At 40.2% G+C, this 21,849-nt stretch overlaps 2 protein-coding genes across 3 annotated transcripts in view; both read left to right on the top strand.

The window, feature by feature from the left end:
* LOC311005519 (transmembrane protein 87A-like) overlaps nt 1–6,500 on the top strand; it is an 18,733-nt gene extending 12,233 nt beyond the window's left edge. The window contains exons 14-20 of the mRNA XM_083997949.1: nt 656–714; nt 875–978; nt 2,327–2,403; nt 2,967–3,031; nt 3,152–3,204; nt 4,592–4,622; nt 4,717–6,500. Of these exons, the coding sequence (XP_083854075.1) occupies nt 656–714; nt 875–978; nt 2,327–2,403; nt 2,967–3,031; nt 3,152–3,204; nt 4,592–4,622; nt 4,717–4,758 (431 nt within the window). The 3' untranslated portion in view covers nt 4,759–6,500. The remainder of the gene's footprint in view (nt 1–655; nt 715–874; nt 979–2,326; nt 2,404–2,966; nt 3,032–3,151; nt 3,205–4,591; nt 4,623–4,716) is intronic.
* A 721-nt stretch (nt 6,501–7,221) lies between these two features.
* vps39 (VPS39 subunit of HOPS complex) overlaps nt 7,222–21,849 on the top strand; it is a 32,396-nt gene continuing 17,768 nt past the window's right edge. The window contains exons 1-14 of one of the 2 annotated variants that reach the window (XM_083997997.1): nt 7,222–7,892; nt 8,413–8,478; nt 8,981–9,045; nt 9,369–9,411; nt 9,665–9,759; nt 11,085–11,183; nt 11,300–11,392; nt 12,166–12,349; nt 15,653–15,773; nt 16,535–16,655; nt 16,984–17,110; nt 18,605–18,747; nt 20,123–20,263; nt 21,387–21,528. In XM_083997997.1, the coding sequence (XP_083854123.1) occupies nt 7,820–7,892; nt 8,413–8,478; nt 8,981–9,045; nt 9,369–9,411; nt 9,665–9,759; nt 11,085–11,183; nt 11,300–11,392; nt 12,166–12,349; nt 15,653–15,773; nt 16,535–16,655; nt 16,984–17,110; nt 18,605–18,747; nt 20,123–20,263; nt 21,387–21,528 (1,513 nt within the window). In that variant the 5' untranslated portion in view covers nt 7,222–7,819. Of the gene's footprint in view, nt 7,893–8,412; nt 8,479–8,980; nt 9,046–9,368; nt 9,412–9,664; nt 9,760–11,084; nt 11,184–11,299; nt 11,393–12,165; nt 12,350–15,652; nt 15,774–16,534; nt 16,656–16,980; nt 17,111–18,604; nt 18,748–20,122; nt 20,264–21,386; nt 21,529–21,849 lie in introns of both variants that reach the window. The other variant, XM_083997996.1, reaches the window with a different exon arrangement.

The following is a 21,849-nucleotide window of genomic DNA, read 5'->3' as shown; positions in this document are numbered from 1 at the left end:
ACTCGTGTTTTTCCGACTTGTTTTACCTGTGAAAGTCACTATAACGGCCACTCGTAACTTCCGACCGGTGAACTCGTACCAGATCGAACTGGTACCACTTCACAGGTCGGAAAAACACGAGTTACGGGCTGCCTTGAACGCACCATAACAGTCCTCGTCCCTACGTCACCACATTCACGCGCATCCCTTGGCTGCACACACAGCCCTGCATGCCGTTCTCTCTCCTCATTGGATAAAAATTGTAGGATACGAGAAAAGTTTTCTCCTCGGCTCAGAGCAGAGCAGAGGGACTGAGAGACCCGTGTTTCGGTCCAAACACTCTATGTAAGTGATTGCTGTCGGAAGATATAACTATTTAAGAGACTTATATTAACACAAATATTCCGCTTACTTCTGCTTTAAAAGACTGAATACAGGCCTGTGTTTTCCAAAAAAAATCCTTGAACGCATCGGCCCTGTGTGTGCTGTTTTTAAATAGGTCTGTGTTGAATTAAAAATATGTGTAAATGTATTCATGTTTTTGTCAACAGTCTCACTGAGGTAACCTTTTGTTCCGTTTCTATTTCTGGTTTCGCTGGTGGGTGGGAGGTGTCGTGTGCTGCTGTTTCCGAGCATTTATTTGCATATTGTTTATGAGCCGACTCTGTTTCCACAGCCTCCATCATCTTCATCATCTGGACCACCAAAGCCTTCAAGCTGGTCGACTGCCAGACGGTCAGTTCTGTTTCTGTTCCTGACTGATTGTCGTGTTGCGTTGCTGCGTCTGTGTCCTGTTTACACACAGATGAAAGGCGAATTTGATAAAAACCCATCTCTCTGTCTGTTTGTCTGTCTTCTCTCTCTCTCTTATTCTATTTTTGTCTTTTTTGCTCAGGGTTGGAGGGACTTGTGGGTAGACGATGCCTTCTGGCGTCTCCTCTTCTCCACCATCCTGCTGGTCATCATGGTGCTGCTGCGGCCCTCCGCCAACAACCAGAGGTCAGAGGTCAAACCTGGCCTAAATAATAATGATAATAATACCGTAATAAACTTTATTTATAGAGCACTTATCAAACAAATGTGCTTAACAGAAAAAAAAATTGGATAACAGTTAAAACAAGAAAAGAAAATCAGAGGGGATGAAATTAAACATTAAAATGACAATAAAACTAGCAGGGCTGTATTAAAACAAACAGGTAAAAACAGTGGGAAACAACATTAAATCAGGAAATGCTTAACGAAAGTAATGTGTTTTAAGTAGAGACTTTAAGTAGACGCTAAAACAGGTGAAATGTGTTTGTATTTCTTGGTACCAGTTAAAAGCCAAGCGAGCTGCTGAATTCTGTACTAGTTGTAATCGATTCAAGGCTTTTTTTTCTTAATGAAAATACATCAGATACAGGATATAAAACCTCTACATCAGACTCAAGATAATGACAACATACAAAAGAACAAATATAACCGTTAAAAACCTCAATAATCCATACATAATATCATTTAAATACATACACTATATTACCAAAAGTATTTGCTCACCTGCCTTTACTCATTCTATGAACTGAAGTGCCATCCCATTCCTAACTCATAGAATTCAATATGATGTCGGTCCACCTTTTGCAGCTATTACAGCTTCAACTCTTCTGGGAAGACTGTCCACAAGGTTGAGGAGAGTGTTTATAGGAATTTTTGACCATTCTTCCAAAAGCGCATTGGTGAGGTCACACACTGATGTTGGTCGAGAAGGCCTGGCTCTCAGTCTCCGCTCTAATTCATCCCAAAGGTGTTCTATCGGGTTCAGGTCAGGACTCTGTGCAGGCCAGTCAAGTTCATCCACACCAGACTCTGTCATCCACGTCTTTATGGACCTTGCTTTGTGCACTGGTGCACAGTCATGTTGGAAGAGGAAGGGGCCCGCTCCAAACTGTTCCCACAAGGTTGGGAGCATGGAATCGTCCAAAATGTTTTGGTAACCTGAAGCATTCAAAGTTCCTTTCACTGGAACTAAGGGAATTTATACACCTGGGGCCAGGCCAAGTGATTAGGACACCTGATTCTGATCATTTGAATGGGTGAGCGAATACTTTTGGTAATATAGTGTATAACAAAGTAATACAAAGATAATCTCCCACAGTAGGTTTTTTTTTTTTTTTTTTTACAATAATCAAGGCGTGAGGATGTAAAAGTATAAACAGTATAATGGTTTCAGCATCTCTAGAATTTAAAATGGATTGCGATATTTCTGAGATGGTAAAAACAAGATGTCAGATTGCTCAGATACAAGGTTAACGTTAAAGTTAAAGATACTTTATTAATCTCCTCTTCTGTTCTCTCTTTCCTTTTTTTTTAGGTTCTCCCATTCCCCTCTGATTGATGAGGATGACGACGAGGAGGAGGCCAAGGAACCCATGTTGAATGAAGCTTTTGGTAAAACATATCAGTCCTGTTAATATATATCCTCATATAATATTAGTTTCTTATTATTTAGGACACCTGCAGCAGATATAAATAGACTCAGACGCCCTGACAACCAGAGAGCTAATGTATAAATAAAGTTTTAGATGCATCATGTCGGTATCTAAGTATCTAAGACTGCAGAGCCATAAGAGCTGCAGAGACGGTTTTTCCACGTGTTTGTCACGTCAGCACTAAATCTGGAAACACTTCACACGCCCGCTCTTTTCCGATGTCGTCCTAATTGCTCCGTATTTAACCAAACGCACTCATCTGTAAATAATCTGGGCCGGCTCGCAGCTTCCCTCAGATCCTCCGAGGACGTCGCTCGCTACCGAGGCTAAATCTGTTCATCATGACATCCGACATGTGGAGAACACACTCGTTTGGAGAGATGACGTTCATCTTATGATCATATAATAGTATAAAAAAAAGTAAATGTAGTACAGTAACCTGGTTATGTTATAATCGTGTCATGGAACAAGAGGCTTTTGTGTGATCTCAACTGACTCTTTTTGTTTTTTGGGCTTTTTCAGAGGGAATGAAGATGAGAGGTTCAAAGCCCGACGCTAATGGCTCCCAGAAACTCTTGAGTAAAGAAGTGCGTCAACTGCTGTCGTCCCTCTCTCTTTTATCTTCTTTATCGTGTTTCCATATCGAATTTAATCATTTCTTCTTCTTTTTTTCCTCTGTTTTCTTTTTTTTTTCTTCTTTTTTCCAGGATGAAGACCTAAAGTGGGTCGAGGAGAACATTCCTACAACTGTTGCCGATGTGTAAGTAGTAAAATTTGAATTTGAGACACCGAATCTCTCTGTGAGGTCAAAGCCGCGGCTCAGATTGAAACATCCCATAATGTCCTCAGAGTGCCTCAGTGTTGCACTTAAAACATACAGTATTACCTCGCCTGGAATTTGTGAGAATAAATTGCTGGATTAAAGGTGTAATCCTTTTTAATATGTCACATCGTCGCAGCTTATGTAAAGGTATCAGTGTCGCTCACGGCACCTCATTTAAGACTAAAAAGATGCATTTCGTACTCAAAGAAATCTAGCTTTTAACTGAATTTCCCTTTAAAAATATATTTTTTAATTATTATTAAAGCAGAAGTAAGCAATATTTTTGTGTAAATATAAGTCTTAAATAGTTATATCTTCCCACAGCAATCACTTACATAGAGTGTTTGGACCGAAACACGGGTCTCTCAGTCCCTCTGCTCTGCTCTGAGCCGAAGAGAAAACATTTATCGTATCCTACAAGTTTTATCCAATGAGGAGAGAGAACGGCATGAAGGGCTGTGTGTGTGCAGCCCGGTGCAGCCAAGGGATGCGCGTGAATGTGGTGACGTAGGGACGAGGACCAATAGATCCATGACGAGGGCGGGGGCTGCTAACTCCATCGGCTGACAAGACGTTATGGTGCGTTCAAGGCAACTCGTAACTCGTGTTTTTCCGACCTGTGAAGTCGTACCAGTTCGATCTGGTACGAGTTCACTGGTCAGAAGTTACGAGTGGCCGTTATAGTGACTTTCACAGGTAAAACAGGTCGGAAAAACACGAGTGGGTTGCCTGAAACGCTACAAAGTCGTAAGTTGTGACTTGAAGCTGTAATTTACGGTTTCAAAAGCCTGCCTGGAACGCAGCATTAGCCAAAACGACCGGATCGCTTACTTCTGCTTTAAGATTAGTTACACTGTTTTATTATTTTTCTTACTTAGTGTTTTATTATTACTTATTTATTGTCTTATTAGTTTACTGATCTTGTCATTGTCATTCTATATTTTAGCATGTTTTTATTTGATTTAGTTATGTATATATGTATTTCTCCCACTCCTTTTGCTCCTTTTATTTATTTCGTCCTACCCTTTCTTATATTTATGGTTTTACCTTCATTTTTCCAAGCTCTATTGATTCTCGTTTACACCTCATTGAAAAACCTCCAGTGTTTCCCCATAACTTCTCAGCGTTGTTGTTTCCTCAGTTCAGTTCAGTCCCTGCTTTTAATTATTCCATGTTTACTTTCATGCTGATTGTGGGTGTTGGGGGTGGGGCGTTGTTTTTTTTATTTTTATGGAAAGCACTTTATGTTGCATTTTAACCGTATGAAAAAGTGCTATAGAAATAAACTTTGATTGACTAATTCATTCCTCTTCTCTATTTACAGAGCACTCCCAGTAATGCTAGATGAAGAAGAGGTAAAGGCTCATTTTACTTTCTCTGTTACTGTCATCCTGTATCAATGTATGTGCATTAATCCGTATTCTTTTTTTTCCTTCTTTTTTTATACAGGAAATCCTGAAAACCAAGATGGAGCGATCCAAAATGGAGTAGAAATTAAATATGAGAATATGAGAAAAGAAAGCAATATCACTGAGGCAGCAATGAATGCGTTCTGAGTGATGTGATTACCAAAAAAAATGTGGGCAAAGCCAACTGTTCTCTCTCCTGACACTTTAACTATTTAATTTAATTTCATAAATAATTCTGTAATACCTTAATGAGCTCAAGGAGGCATGACCACTTAAGGTGGTATTGTGCAGCCGGATCGGTTGGCTGTTGTGGTTGTTGATGTTGTTTTTATTATTGGCGTCCAGGCTGGCAGAGCATTTAGCATTAAGATAAATATTTTATTTAGTTTAAAAAAAATGTTTCTCCACAGTCACAAACTTAAAATGCAGAAAACTGAACATTTCACTAAAGGCCCTTTATAAAAAGTTTAATATCAAAATCCTGCCTTGTGGTTTTAGATTAATAGTATTTAATTAATCATGTGTTTTTTTAAGCACTGAAAACATTTAGGAAATTACAAAAAACCAAAGTGTGAAACTTGTAGGAATGTGAGCACTGATTAGATTTTTGATCTGTTCAGGTATAAATTAGATTTCTAGTGATTGTCACAGTCATTATATCAGATACTGACTGAAAACACAAACTTATTGTGCAAAGTGAGAGTTTTTTTTTTTTGCCAACACAGCGTCTGACACTTGAGATGTGAGAGACGTGCTGTTTTCAGCTTGTGTTTCACTACAGTATGTTACATAGTTAATAGGTCAAATCACGACGTATATTTAATATTGAAGTGAGCAGGAAACTGAATGGTGTGATTAGATAACTTTTTTATGCTTTTACCAAACTATTGAACGTTTCCTGAGCTCATTTCTTCTTCAGCTAACACTTTGTTTCCTGGCTAACTGAGTAATCTTGAACACAGAAATTGAGTTTATTCGTCACTGTTATCGTACATGTACACAGCTGCGTCAGTGGTTATTATTGACACTTGAAGCGTGTGTCCCAGTTGTCAGGGGGACGACGTGCTGCTTTTGTGTTTTGACTGGATCACTGTCGTCTGGACTGGGAGAATGTAACGACCCTGTGTTAGACCCGGTCACTTCTCTGAGATGTTGTCTTTACACAGAACAGTCAAAACAAGTAATAATATGATATTTTCAAGCTTTTACCGACACGTGAAAGGCCGCACAGTATCAGCTGGGGGAAATGTGTGAGACTCTTATAAATGTTTTCCAAACCTGTAGCCACGAGTCTGAAATTAAGGTTTATTTTATTTATTTTAATCTCTATAAAAGGTAAAATTTTATAGCTTGTTGGCCTAAACTCTCTAAAATATACATGTGACTGAGTATATGTAATATTTTCTCCCTTGTAGGCCACTATTATTAAGGTCTTCGCCAAGATTCAGTAGATCAGGGTAGTTTTTAAAGACTACTGTACATGAAAAATTCATATTTTTCATTACATGTCCCTTAAAATTCATATTTTTCATATCACTACAAGTAGAGATTCCTTTGAGCCTCTCACGTTCCCACTACAACATCATATTCTGCCGTAAATGGCAGAAGTTTATCCCGTCCCTGTGCAATCTACTGCAATATGTGTAGATATCCTAAATTCCTTAATTTATGGGATTTCTTTTATATACTATATATATATTGTCCAAGTCTTGTTGGGGATATTTTATTTCAGAGAGACACTATAAAGCCCAATTTCTGGATGTGAGTCTGCAATGTAATGTGAAGCTGATGATACTATATGGCTTTTTGCGTTTGTCTTGCAAATAAAATTTATACTGAAACATGGTTAAGATATCTGTTTTTGTCTGTATGTTGTATGTATTAGTTTTAAAGGTTTTTTTGTAGAACTTTTAGGGATGATGTAAAAAAAAAAAAAGAAAAAAAAAGAAAAGAAACTAACTGAGAATTAAAGTAAGTATTTTTAAAATAAATGTGCTGGTCTTACCTGAGGTCCTGGTTTGGTTGTGGTCTATGCCAGTGACAAAGGGAGACAGGGCCTTTGACATCAATGCCCACAGACTGGAACAACTAGTGGGGCACCTACCTTAAACTTTATATTGTTTTCTGTTGGCTTATTCATATTATGAACTTATTATTTTACCATGGGTCCTGCGATTTTATGTTTTGGTTAGTTGTTTTGCTGTTTTCTTTTTGCCTTTATTTTATTTCAACTTTGTTAAAAGAAGAAGACTCCCCCCTTTCTTTTTATGTCTACAGTTTTCTTTTTATGTCTACAGTTTTTAGTTTTAGTCTTTGTGTTCAGTTATTTATTTCATTTTTGTTTTTATCCTAAGTATTTTCCATGAAAGCTGTATGAACATAATGTAAATATCTTCTTTATACAGTCTATGGTAAATATATACAGTATATAAATCTCGCGAGAACCCCACATCGCCGACAGCTACGAGATTACGACCACAAACACATCACTACACCTTTAACGCGTTCCTCGTGAGTGCGCTGACTTCAGTCACGTGCCTGTCAAACCCCGTTCCCTTCTTCCCTCGCGCAGCCGTCGTTATAACAACAGGGGAAGTAGCAACAAGCTAACTAACCTGGCTTGGTTAACGTCAACGAACTAAAGTGCTACTACGGCCGTTACGTTTTTATAATTACCAACCGAGTTTAGTTACTCAGCGTTACGTTAGCTTAACTAACTGACTGTCTTTGTTCAGCTTTGCTTTTCTTTTTTTTCCAGTCGACATGGAGTGAGAGGGGAACAATGTTTTGGGTTAGCGGCAGCTGTTGCTAACGTGCTAACTTCAGAGCTAGCAGGCTAACGACCAGATCAGCTGTTGTTTTGGTCGGAGACAGAGAGAAAGAGACAACTACATTTAATTACCGCATTGTCAAGGTTTTTTTTTATTTTATCGATCACATTTCCAACAGTTCCGTCGGTTAATGGCGACACAAACGGGCGACGTACCACCCTAACCAGAAGAGTCATCAGCCAGTCAGCTGCTGTCCGACCGACCGACAGGCGTCAACTCCGTCTGTGTGTGTGTATGTGTGTGTAGGATTGATGATCCGTCAGATCAGAGCAGGTAGCTGTAATTGAAAATCAGCAATATATCGCCTTCAAGATGCATGACGCCTATGAACCAGTGCCTATCTTGGAAAAGCTTCCACTCCAGATCGACTGCCTTGCGGCCTGGGGTGAGTTGTTGACATCGTTACAGGGCCACCCTCCCCTCCCCTCCCCTAACCCCCCTAACCCAACCCAGCTAATCAAAGGGCTGCCAAACACTATTTTAAGTACAGTACTTATTATTGTGTCTATTTTTTTTTACTATTTGTTATGTTACACTTTTTGAACATGCACTATGCACTTTATATGTGGACTGCTGTTAACACCAACACAGGTGCTTCATGTTTATCCTGTAATGTTTTATATGTGATGTGAGTGAACGTTTATTGCCATTGAAACAAATTCCAATCGACAGTATTGAATCTTTTATTACCCTTGACATTGAACTCATCTCTCTGGGCGTTTATTGAACTGCAGTGTCAGGTGTCCCACTTTGTCTGTGATTGTCTGTCTCACCACTGACATGAATGGTTTTCCTTCCAGCTCCGACTGCACAAGTTTGTGTTTGATGATTGTGATAGGTCTGAAGTGACTGGTAGTCTGCTTTTAAACTGTCATTCACTTGTGAGTTTCTGCGTATCTCCACAGAGGACTGGCTGCTTGTTGGGACGAAACCAGGACATCTCCTTCTCTACCGGATAAAGAAAGATGCAGGTATAAAGAAGATCAGAAAATCAATGGGATGTGTGCTGCTGTGTATTTGCAGACCGTCTCAACTTTCTGGGTTATTCTCATAAACAAAAATCTGTTTTATTTCACATGTAGGTTTACATACACAAGGAATTTGATTCTGCTTTATTCAACTTTATTCAAATTTGGACATAAAGGGAAATACAACTAAAAAACAAGACTGAAGGAAGATAAATAGACAATGTAAACATATAACTGTTGCATATGGCTGTAAAATTATGCATGTTTATATATATAGGTTAATATGAAGAACAAAATGGAGTGTCTATATACAAGTCAAGCTGTTTGTGTGAAGTATATTGTAATAAGTAGTGATGTATGAATGTAATGGGTCACTTTGTATACATGAGGTGCGTGGTTATATACAGTAAATACATGTAAACATGTTCATAAACTATATATATATGGTGTGCTTACATCTATATATAACAATGGTGATGATGACTTATGTCTCTTTTCTTCACAGGGAGCAACCGGTTCGAGGTGACACTGGAAAAATCCAACAAGAACTTCTCAAAGAAGATTCAGCAGGTAGATGAGATGACAGCCATAGACAGAAACCCATGTGACGGAGAAACATTTGAGGTTGACTGAGGGAAACCCACAAGTTTTAGTACAAACTGTCTGATTGTAAACACAAGCCTCAACACAACACCTCTCTCCATTCACCTCAGTTTGTCTCTTTAATTATCAAAGGCCAACTCCCACTCTTGCAATTATTCTGGGATTCTCACACACCTCAAGATTACAAAAGATTGTTGGTGTGGTCAGTATGAATAGTCTGGTTTTGTAAATCTATGACAAAAATACTTCCTTTGAATCTCCTTTAACTGTGTTTTTTATTCTTCCCACAGCTTTATGTTGTCTCTCAGTACAAAATCCTTGTCAGCCTTCTGGGTACGTTTATCTCACAACCACACTGTCATGTATTAAACTGTGATTCCACTGTAAAATGTTATTCTTGACTTTTGAAAAAGTAGGTCAAGACCTGTTTGGGATCTTGAGTTCAAAGATCACACTCTGTCAATAGTCTGTGTCTGTTTGTTGTTAAATCTTTGCTGCCTTGAAGCTAAAATCAATTCATCTGTTCACACACAGTTTAACATTACATTATCATCACAAAAAAAATCTCTTTGATCGTTTCCTGCAGAGAACAACATCCACGTCCACGACCTTCTGACCTTCCAGCAGATCACTATCGTGTCCAAAGCCAAAGGAGCCTCACTCTTCGCCTGTGACCTGCAGGTCAGTTACAGAAGATTTGCAGAGGATACTGTAAAGTAGAATAGAATAGAATAGAAAGACTTTATTGTCCATCGTAGTGGAAATTTGTCTTCGGCCTCTCCAAGACAACAAAGTATCACTATCACTACCACTTCCACTATCACCACTACCACTATCATACTGCATTTGTTTCCCATGCAAAGTCTTTCAAGTGAGAACAAACTCCACACAACAGAGTATCCACACAGTTAGTGGATGAGTAAAAAGGAGAAAACAGATCAGTACCTTTATAGTAAGCAACTATAAGACTAGCTTAACTGGTTTGTTCAGTTTGATTATTTTTAGGCTAATATTAGGTTTAAACCAGTGATTTTAATTCTTAGACTATGCCTATTACTAACAATTCCCCGGTTCTCACCATACAGCAGTCTGTCAGTCTTTTGAAAAAGTGATTCTTGTGTTGCAGGCCACCTCCAAATTTCACTACTGTTAGAAACAAATAAAGACCTAAAGGTGTAAGGTTGATAATTAAAATACTAAAAACTTATGCCTTACAACTACCAACACTGTGTATATAATATTAGTCTATACCTGTAAATAACTGTATATATTCCTGAAACATTTTTGGTACATAACTATATATCTGCCTTACATTGTTTTTATATCTATATTTGCATATTCTTCTACTTGTTTACCTTGTATGTTACAAATGCTACAGTAACAACCAAATTTCCCATGTGTGGGTTTAATAAACTGTTTATGTCTCAGTGCTTCCTCAGTAGGGTGTACATTCATAGATTTAAATGGGAGGCTCAGACATAAGTGTGTTTAAAATCCCATACACAGATCCTCCTTCATCCTGTCCACGCTGGCAGGGATACTCAGATCTAACATGCTGCTGCTTCCCACCAGCACATACAGCGCACACACTATACCAACAGTTGTTCTGAGATCATTCCCTTGTGACGGCTTCTTTAAATGAACAGCAACATGATGCCCATTAATAAGAGGCTCAAGCAAGCATCAGTCTATTTGCTGTGTCCACAATTGCTTCCTTGAAGACAGGAAGGATCATTTAGATGTATATTATTATTATTATAACACAGGATGTTTTAACCTCTGCTGTAATTTGCAGTAAATGGACTAAAACAGGCAAAAGGCAGGTTTGATACCAAAGAATCACACGGCACAGTTGTTGCATCCCAAAGACAGTCATAACAATGATATTCTTTTCCTTTTTGTGTCCATATTTCCATGTTGTGCTCACATTTTCCCTGATTTTGAGTCATGTATTGTATATTATTTTGTCTCTTCTTTTTTTTTTTCCTTTTCCCCACCTCCCTCAGCAAACCAGCTCAGGAGAGGAAAGGTTGAGAATGTGTGTCGCAGTAAAAAAGAAACTCCAGCTGTATTACTGGAAGGATCGGGAGTTCCATGAGCTGCAGGTATAATAATAAAATATATTTAAGGCTTATTCACTGCAGTGTGATCCAGATGTTTTTCCCCCCCCAAATCTTTTGACACATTTATAAATCTTAATATTTTCTTTTGTGTCTGTCAGGGCGACTTCGGTGCACCAGATATTCCAAAGTCCATGGCTTGGTGTGAAAACTCCATATGTGTCGGTTTCAAACGAGACTATTACCTTATTCGGGTATGTGCTACAGGACTAACAATAAGCTTTACACATTCAGTTTTATTTATCCGTTGGGACCTATAATTTAAAATGAGCCTCAAACCATAATCTGTCTCTTGCATTTCAAACACTCATCCCGGCTTGCACACTACAAAACGTTTGTAGTGTCTTCAGTTTGGATTCATGGCAGTCATTTGATTCCAGTAGTGACATGTTTTCAGTGAAATATAAAAACATTCATAGGGACCACTCAAGCCTGCAGCACAGTTCACCTCTTGACTGTTCACCTTCATCTTGAGTTCGTTCTCAAGTGTTGGATTTTTCTCAAAAATCTAAAAAGTCTCTCGAGTGTTAAGTGGTTCGCAGGCGATGTTGTCAAATGTGTTTCTGTCGTGACTCCTGCGTGAACTGGCTTGAATCCTTTATTCATGATTCTGTGAAGAGGCTGCAAGCTGTAGATATTTTGCAGGTGCCTTTCAAGTCTGCAAAGTGTTTCATACATAGATTTTGAGAAGTGTCACTTTTTCTACGTCCTCTGAAAACACACTTCAGAAGCAGGTCGTTACATAACCTGTTCTTGTCTGTTTTGATGTCCTTGATTTGTGTTTATTTTTGGCTTTTATATTTATTCATATTATTATCAGCTCATGCTTAGAAGTTATTCCTTCTTGGCTTTTCCTTAATGTTGTTTTGACTGAAGTAAACTGACCTTATAGATAAAGTTAATGTCACTGAAGTATCGTTATCTGTTCCTCCTGTACTCACCCACGCTATCTTCTCCTGTCAACCAGATGGATGGCCGCGGCTCCATCAAGGAGCTCTTCCCCACTGGGAAACAGTTGGAGCCTCTGGTTGCCCCGCTGGCTGATGGGAAAGTGGCTGTTGGGCAGGATGACCTGACTGTGGTCCTGAACGAAGAGGGTGTTTGCACCCAGAAGTGCGCCCTGAACTGGACAGACATCCCTATAGCAATGGGTAAGAAAAACACACAAGAACAAACACCCTGAGGTCGATGTGGTCTTAGGGGTTTAGATGTATATTTATTATCTGAAATGTCACTTTTTAATGCTTTTCTGTGCAAATGAACAACAAGTTACTTCATTACCTAGTCCTAGTTGCTGCTTCTATCCTTGTAATGACCCCATTACAGATGTCTGCGCTAGAGTTAACTTGTGTTCAATATCAGTCGACACTGACGGCAAAGTCAAAAGGAGACAAATATAGAGAAACAAGAGCCAAACAACATCCTCCCCCCAGCTCTCTGTGGTTTATAGTTCATCTTCCAGATAACACAGAAAATGTGAAAACGTGTCACTCCAGGCAGTCGATTTCTCCCAGAGAAAACAAAATCCATCACATTACTTTGTGTTTTTTTTTTTAAAGGTTTGAAGGTTTCATTGTTAGAAAAGACGACAGAGAATATAAACATCTCTGTCGCATTTCAATAACTGACACTATTTTGTTGTAGTTTATTGCGTCTCAAGGACAGGCGTCTATTTATTTCCCTGAGGACATTGTCGGCTATAAATTCGACCACTTAACATTAACAAGCTCATTCATGGTAAATACCCATCTGCACTGGCAAGACAAGTATAAATGCAGTGGACCAGTCCAGAGAGGCAAAAAAAAAAGAAGCATTTTGGCACCGGAGGGCAGAAGACGAGCTGCTGTGGACGCAATAATTATGACATTAAGTTTTAGTGAATGGCGTAAAATTCCTTCTTCAAGGTCACATGCTAGATTTTATCTGGCACAGAAATGTGAGAGAAGTCCATCAGCGTGACTGTGAGCATCCTCCTAGATTTATCTCCTTCCTCTTTGGTGAGATATATAAAACGTTTCAGTTCCTGTCTGATAGTATTGAGCTGCTGAACTGCAGCTGAAAGTTTTCCGTATGATGCCATTTGATTTCACTGAAAGTTAAAGAAATGATACGTATATATCCGCGTTGTATCTGATCCTGTAACAGGGCAGTTTCAGTCTGTCCTATACATTTATTCATTCGCGCCACCTTTTCAACATTAACTGCCGGATATATATTTTTTACGATCTAAAATGTGTAAAATCTTACTTTACTGCCGAGCCGTGCGCAGAGCTTTGATTGGCTCGGCCCCTCCACTCTCATTTCCTCTTCCTCTCTTTTCTCTCACAAACACTTTGATAGCTGTCTGACCCTGTGTTATATGTGGGCTGACCATCAGGAGCGCCGGCATGAATCCCACTGCATCATGGGGCTGGAGGGCCATCAAAAAAAATCCATAAAGTTTTATTTTTTTTTTTTTTTACCACCCCCGTCTGCCTCTGTGTCAGAACTGGACTCACTGGCCAATCACAATATACCATCAACCTTCAGCCTGAGTCATTGAGGGTAACTCAGGTCGTTGTTACTTGTTATTTGACAGAAAGTGAAACTCTGGAGCTGTGCGTATTGTTCAGTTATTCATTCGTCACTAATCACTCGGCAATAAAACATTCGCACACTTAATTGAGCAGGTCTGTTCACATGATAATTAATTATTAAAACAAACACCCAGTGAAGCGTTTGGCCTAAATACAGGCATTGTTCTGTCAGTCGTTGTCATTTTGCTGCCATCTGCCTTTTTCTTTTTTCCTCTGTAATCTTTCCTTCCCCTTGTGTAAAGTCTTTCTTTCCAGTCTGTCTGAGCCGTGCTGCTGCTTTCCATATGTCAGAGGAGAAAAGACAGTTTTAGATCAGCGTTTATATCCCGTGACTAAGACACCACAGGTCTGGGTTACTGATGAACTTTGTGACAGAAGCGATGCAGATGAGGCTCTCTCATTGTTTTAGAGACCCCTCGGCCCACGCTCATTGAAATGCAGAGAGGAACAGCACGAAGGGGAAATGAAGCCTCCAAGCAGAGGATTCATACAGTTTGCAATTTCCTTGTTTTGATATAGTCGACATCGTGGCTTTGGGGCGCGCATCAGCAAGAGGATGAGAGCCGGTCAGTTTGAAATACTTTTTTAGCTGCCCGTCCTGACTGGTCGTGGTTACAGAAGACGCCTGTCTACAGAGCTGTCTCCGGGTGGATTTCCTGCCCCCATTAGCCCCGAAGGTCCTCACGCCTTAATCAGAAATGAAGCACCTGCTTTCAAGACACAGTTTATGTTGCAGGGAGTGACAGAGCCAGTGCTCAGCCCCCTTGTTTTGAAAAGTAAAAATAATGATTTTCTATCCCTTTTAAATCCTCAAGGGCAGCACACACTGTTTGATACATGTTAAAACACTGTCACCCATTGATTTCTCTGTAACCACCTGCGTCACTCTTGGCACCAGTTTTGCTCTCTCATGTTTCCCAGCATCAAAATCTCCAGAAAAGCCACTGTATCACACTCAAATCCCAAATCTGCACAGTATAGCTACTGTGCTACTCACCACTACTTCTTTTTGTAGATACAACAGGTTTGGATCCACGAAGAGCAGCCAGTGTGTGTCCCCCAGTTCATAAAAGTCTCTTTTAAAAAGAAGTTTAACAAGTTATTATGCGTTTTGTGGCTTTATATCATATATTACATTGAATTAAAGGGGAACTATGCAAGTCCGGTCCCTTGTCCTCTGTTTTGCTAACCCTCCTCCTGGCCATGTGCATTTGTTTACAACGAAGCCGGCGAGAAATCAATCAATAGAGCAGTACATAATGTTATATATCACATACGATTTTTTGACGTGTATATATGTGTAGTTTAATCTGTCATAAACAAGAGATTACGGGTTACAGGGTGCGTTTGTGTTGGGGTGTTGCAGAGTCGAGAGCTGGGTCACCGGGTCGGAGGCTCTGATCTTGCAAAGTTGTTTTTCAGCCAAGAGACGCAATAAGTGACACTAGGTGGAAGGCAGAGAGCCTCCATTCTCCCTTGTAACAAGTAAAATGTCATTTATTAAACCACCATCACAATTACTCAAAGCTGTTCAATTAAGGTAAAAATGTATCATTGTTAAGCTACAAATCCTGCATAGTTCCTCTTTAAATCCTCGAGGCCAGCACACACTGTTTGATACGTGCACGAACACTGTCACCCATTGATTTCTCTGTAATCGCCTATACCAGCTGTGTCACTCTTGGCACCAGTTTCGCCTCTCTCATGTTCCCCAGCAAATAGCTACTGTACAGTAGTGTACACTACCACGTGAAGCAGCCAGTGTGTGTCCACCAATGAATTTAACAAGTTATTTTGTGTTTTTTGTAGCTTTATATCATATATTTTATCGAGTTAAACAAAAATGTAAGGACACTCTCTCTGTTTCTGTGTCCTCAGAGCACCAGCCTCCGTACATCATCGCTGTTCTCCCACGCTACGTGGAGATCCGAACCTTTGAGCCGAGGCTGCTGGTGCAGAGCGTGGAGCTGCAGAGACCTCGCTTCATCACCTCAGCAGGGTGAGCCAGGCAGACTGCTGTCAGGATCTGCAGTTTTATTAGTAAATTAGAGTTTTTTTTAAGGTTTTCTGTTGAATAATTCTTGGTTAGGAGCCAATGCTGCAGCACAAACAGAAGTCCAACCATTAACATCGTGTTTTGCTTTGTTGCACTGTCGCATCCAGAAAAAGATTAGATTAGTAGAATAAAGACTTTGTTACCACTGCAAAAAAAAACAATAACACTTTATATTGACTTTTACAAACCTATCATGTTATGATGAGAAACGTGTCTTGCTCTCGGTTGAGGGAGACACAGATTGTGTTAAAATGGGAAAGTTTGGGATCTGACAAGATAAAATATATCTGGTGATATAACTTTAAATGGTTCTTATATTATGGAATATTTTGTTACCCAATAATAACGAGACAATTTGTCATAAAAACACGAAAAGTATACTGTTGTGAAAAGAATCTCTTTGTGAATTATAATGAGAAACTGATGTGTTAGCACAAAAAAAATCAACAGTGGCTATTGCAGCAATGTTTTGTATAGTTGGAGGCTTGAAGATGAATAGTGGTCTTTTTTTTTTTTTTTTTTCCTGTGATGCTCGCACTCTGTTTACGATGCATAAGATCCCTAAAAGAGTCTCATGTATCACTTGCTGCTTTCATCAATCCCGGGATAATGATGCCGATAATGTCAGTTCCTCGGTGCAAAGAAAAACACTTTTGTTCCAACCTGTTCTCTCTAATCTTGTTTTCTCCTCTTATCTTCCACAGGCAGAATATTGTATATGTTGCCAGCAACCACTTTGTGTGGCGCCTGGTGCCCGTTTCAATAGCCAGCCAGATCCGGCAGCTTCTTCAGGACAAGCAGTTTGAGCTTGCTCTCCAGCTGGCGGTGAGCAACGGAGCCACTCACTTCACTATTAAACCTTGTTATTAAATTCCTGAGGATTCAATTTGTGCTTTAGCTCAGAGGACGGAGCAACTGAATCACTTATCTTGATTAGGAGCAGTGTGTTCGAACAGTAGGATGCTCATGGTTTTTACTCTTTATGACCGGCTTATCGTGCAATCAAACTTTTCCTGGGGGGAATCTCAAAAGTACAAGGAAAAAAGGTCATTCATGCGGTTTTTACATTCTTGGAAGCTCTAGCATTCTCAGAAGTAAACCGAGTTTTTTTTTTTTTGTGTGTGTTTTTCTTCTCTTTTTTTTCTGCCAGAAGATGAAGGATGATTCAGATGGAGACAAGAAGCAACAGATACATCACATCCAGAATCTCTACGCCTTCAACCTGTTTTGCCAGAAGAGATTTGATGACTCCATGCAGGTGTTTGCCAAACTCGGCACAGGTACAGCTCTCCACTGCAATCACTCTGCTCAGGCCAGAATTTTATGAAACAAGAGTTGCTTGGCCTGGTTCAAACTTGTGTGTGAACATAATGTCATATCTGTCTGCTTCAATTCCAGGGCTCCAAACTAACTTTTTTACTAGAAGTAAACGGCAGTGGCCCTTAACTTTAAGTTTTAGGAGCGCAAGTAGAAAATTTAGGGGCACACACTGTAAATGGACTTGCAAAGCAAATATTCACATTTCCTCTTCATTTATAATCCTCACACACATTGGCCTGACACCTGTAATAACAGATTCCAGATTCTTTGAGTCACCCCATCCATGTTTCACCAGTGTTTTAAAAAAAAACAGAAGAAGCAAATTTACTGGTTGCTCATGCGCAAGTAGATGAAAAATGTACTTGCACTGTCTCAAATTTGAGTGATTTAATGAATTTGCATCATTCTGTTGGACTACACATTGAAAAGTAGTGCACAAATCAACCTGATCAGTTTATGTTTTTATCTGGTTTAAGGAAAGTGAAGTCGCACATTCATGGCAACAGTGTCATACTGGACTTTTTTTTTTAATACTCTTTTATTGGTTTTTCAATTGTATGAGTACAAACATTAGAACAAAACAAAACAGACAACAAAATATAAAAAACCAAAATCCCCACCCCAAACTAACAGTGAGTACTGTGCTATACTGACGACAGGAGTCATGAAATAAATGAAAGGGCAAACAATCCTCATCTTCCAGGGACAGATGATGAGTTATAGCTTCTGTGAGAAGGAATGCAACGGTTCCCAGATCCTCCAAAACTTGTCCGATTTGGGATTAAGGTCATGAGTCAACTTCTCAAGAGGAATAAGAGCAGAAAACTGTGATATCCACATGTCGACTGTAGGAACCTGGGGAGTTGACCACAGCAGCAAGATACATTTTTTAGCCAGAAACAAAAGAATTATCAACAGAAATTGGTCATACTGGACATATTTAATACGATTTATCGATTTATCCGAGTCTTGAAAATAACCCAGAATGACAGATTAGGTCTCCAATCAGAGTAAACTCGTGAAATATGCCTCAGATATAAACCAATCAGCCACAACATTAGAATATCACCCATTTCACCCACATGGTGGCAACATACAGCAGGTGAATCTGGTCATAATCTGATCACATTCACTGTACCCACACTTCTGTCTCATCAGACATCTGTTGCTAATTGGGAAGTATATTGATGTGGATCTTTTTATTTACACATGACTCAGTGATGAGTCTCTGTGACACATCTTCTCTCTGAGTGAGAATTCATTCCTCAGTGATGAAATAGTGCTCTCACTCTTGTAAGCTCTCTCTTCAAGTCTGGTTGTTGTTGTTGTGTTTGTGTTTATACCATAAACTCTGAACACATTTCCTTTTTAATCAGTGACAGATAAACAAACGCAGCTATCGTACTTGGAATTAAGTTAAAACAAATCCCTGCGTCCGTCCTGTGTCTCTGCAGATCCAACCCATGTGATCGGCCTGTACCCTGACCTGCTCCCATCAGATTACCGCAAACAGCTGCACTACCCCAACCCTCTGCCCACGCTGTCCGGGGCAGAGCTGGAGAAGGCTCATCTCGCTCTGATCGATTACCTCACCCAGGTCTGTGTGTGCCATGTCCTTCATGACAGTATCATGTTTTTTTAAGGGTTTTCAGCTGCAAACGAGCTGCTACTTGAATTAGGCTTGTCACGATACTAGTCGAAACCAATACCAGTAAATTTCCACGATTCTCAATACTTTTTTGATACCGTAATTAAAAAAACAAACAAAACAGAACCAATGTGCTTCTAAATTCATTAGGCTGCTTTATTTAAAGGGACAACGAGGAGTTTCTATTTGGTTATAAAAAAGTCTCACGTTAATATGGATGAATCTACGCTACTCACACTTGTTAGTGGCTCCATTTTCGATAAATATATCGTTTTGTCTCTATCGTTATTTTGTTATTTTAATTAATGGTGGAAATGCTGGGCGACCAGCGTTTACTTACTTTCGGTTTCGCGGACGCTCATGAGAATAACGCCGCCGTATTGCCGTTTATGGTCGGAACTACGACGGTAACTGAACCTCTTTGAACCTCTGACTTTAATTCTTGATGAATGAAAACATGAGTCCGTCTTGCGCCGGTCGAAGAATTCTACGGTGCGCGCAGAGGCTCATAAATGTAGTGTGAAAACACTTCGCTTTTCCAAAACTCCTCGTTGTCCCTTTAAAAAAAACAAAAAAAACAAAAAAAAAGTTTCACATCAAACTTTCTTGTGTTTAAGCTCCGTTGTGCTTCAACAACTTCTCGCACTGCACAGAATTTAAAGTGCAGCAGAAACAGGAAGTAAGAACAGAGTTAAAATGGTAAATATGGCTCAACACAAACAGAAAGTGTATTTGACCTTTTAAGTAGTTCAACAAGAAAACTGTTGTTCTCATTCAATCACTTTTAGGCTGTGTTCACACTGGTGCAAAACATTATACACTGTTTCATTTCTCAGCTCGTACATCTCGCGTTCACACACGTTTGTTTTTTCTCACCGCACCATAGCGCGCTATGTTTCCATGACAGCTGACCGGAGAAAGATGCGTAATCAGTCATGTTTACATGAGCTCAAACTTGTGGCGCACACCGAACAGTTGGAGCAGCTCGAGGTCCCGGCCGCATTCACATAAACGTAGCCGCACCGAGACCACGCGCTGCTCAGACTCACTCGTAAACTGTCTGACAGGAATCGACGCAGTCCGCCGAGGGCAAAGTTTTATATCCAGTACTCACGGTTCCCGAAAAAAGCAGGTACCAACGTATTTTTTACGTGATACTTGGTACCAGTATCGGTTCTCGTGACAACCCTAACTTAAAGTAACAAAAGTTTGAATGCTGTAATATTGAACTGAAACACATTGACATGATCAAGGAACCTGTCCTGGTTTAAGCCACAGGAAGTACAATGTTAATTTTCAACATGTTTTTTTAATGTCCTCGCAGAAACGCAGCCACCTGGTGAAACAGCTGAACGACTCTGACCCCTCCACAACGTCTCCGCTCATGGAGGGAACACCGACGATAAAGAGCCGCAAGAAACTCCTGCAGATCATCGATACCACCCTGCTGAAATGTTACCTGCATGTAAGGCCGTGGTCTCCGTGTTTGTCGTGCTTTCACCAACAACAACTCATGTCACTGAGTCGCTGCTTTGTAATCACAACACTTAGTACCATCGTTTTTACATTATACCATCATTTTGCTATTGTTTTTATTTTGTAATGAAAGACATCTTTATTATAACCCTGTAAGAGTTCATAACTTTCTCTGAGGCTCTTTGTTGTTCTTTGCCTGCATCTGCTCAAGCTTAAGGTGAATGGATACACTCAGGAAGGGCTGGATCAACCCAGGACAGAGAAAACACAAGCCACTCATGTCTAATATAATACTCTTTGATTTACAACCAACCTGTAATTGTTAGCGAATCCAGTCCAAATGTTTATATTTCATACTAAAAGTTATATCAGCTCTCATAAACTTGGCAGTCGTTCACCCTGTTCGCTCACAGCAAAACGAAATAAGTCGGTAATTCTTAACACTCCTAGAAACTGGCAGAGTCGCTTGGCGGATCGCTGTACCTCACATGTCGCCAGATGGGTCCCGTGTTGAACAGCTCATTGGCAGGATTTACTTCTGAGGCAATGAAACCTGAGTCACTGTTACAGGCAGTGTTGAGTGTGACCGTCGCTCAGGTGCAGTGGCTGTAGCTGCAGTAAATGGTTTCTGGGGAACAGATACCAGCGCAGGAAAGCGAAATGTTTGATTTACGAGAGGGGGGAGGGGGTGGATAAATCGTGCAGGCATCATGGGTAAAAGAGAGAAAATACAGTGGATGTGCCTCTATGTTGAAATGGGACACTTTAATTCAGGGAAAATGCCGCCAAGTCCGTCCTTTTTTCGAGGTATAATAACCCTATTTAAGCAGTGGAACTCCCAGGGCTGAGCTAGATTAGATTACACAGGATGGATAACCTATGAGTGCCTGGAGATCCGCTAAGATAGAGCGTGCTTCGGAGTGCCAAGCATCTGCAGCAGATTATTTGAATGATAAACACACTGTGCAGCAGAGGGAGAGGATCAGCTTAATCAGTGAAGTCACCTGCCTGTAGTCTCTGGGTGAACCGTGCAGCCCCGACCTCATGTTTGAAAATGTTCGGTGGTGCTGCTCATGTTGTGTAATCGCCTCGTATGATCCTCTCTCCCTCAGACAAACGTGGCCCTGGTGTCCCCGCTCCTTCGTCTGGAGAACAACCACTGCCACATCGAGGAGAGCGAGTACGTCCTGAAGAAAGCGCACAAGTACAGCGAGCTCATTATTCTGTACGAGAAGAAAGGCCTGCACCAGAAAGGTAAGAGTCTGAACGGTGGTGAGCTAACAGAGGAGCTATGCAGGATTTTTACCGCAACATTTTTACCTTAATTAAACAGCTTCGGAGTGATTGTGAAGGTAAAATAAATGACTTGTGACTTGTTAGAATGAGAATCGAGGCTCTCTGCCGTCCACCTAGCATCTCCGACCCGATGTCCCAGCTCTCGTCTCGGTGGCACTGCGACACGAATGCGCCCTGTAACCTGTAATCTCTTGTTTATGACAGATAAGACTGCACAAATACAGTATATATATGGTAACATCGTATATGATATATAACATAATCCACCGCTCCATTGAT

This window comes from Trachurus trachurus (assembly GCF_905171665.1).
Source record: "Trachurus trachurus genome assembly, chromosome: 22".
Lineage (NCBI taxonomy): Eukaryota > Metazoa > Chordata > Actinopteri > Carangiformes > Carangidae > Trachurus > Trachurus trachurus.
The sequence above is the reverse complement of the archived record's forward strand: the minus strand, read 5'-3'. Positions and strand labels throughout refer to the sequence as shown.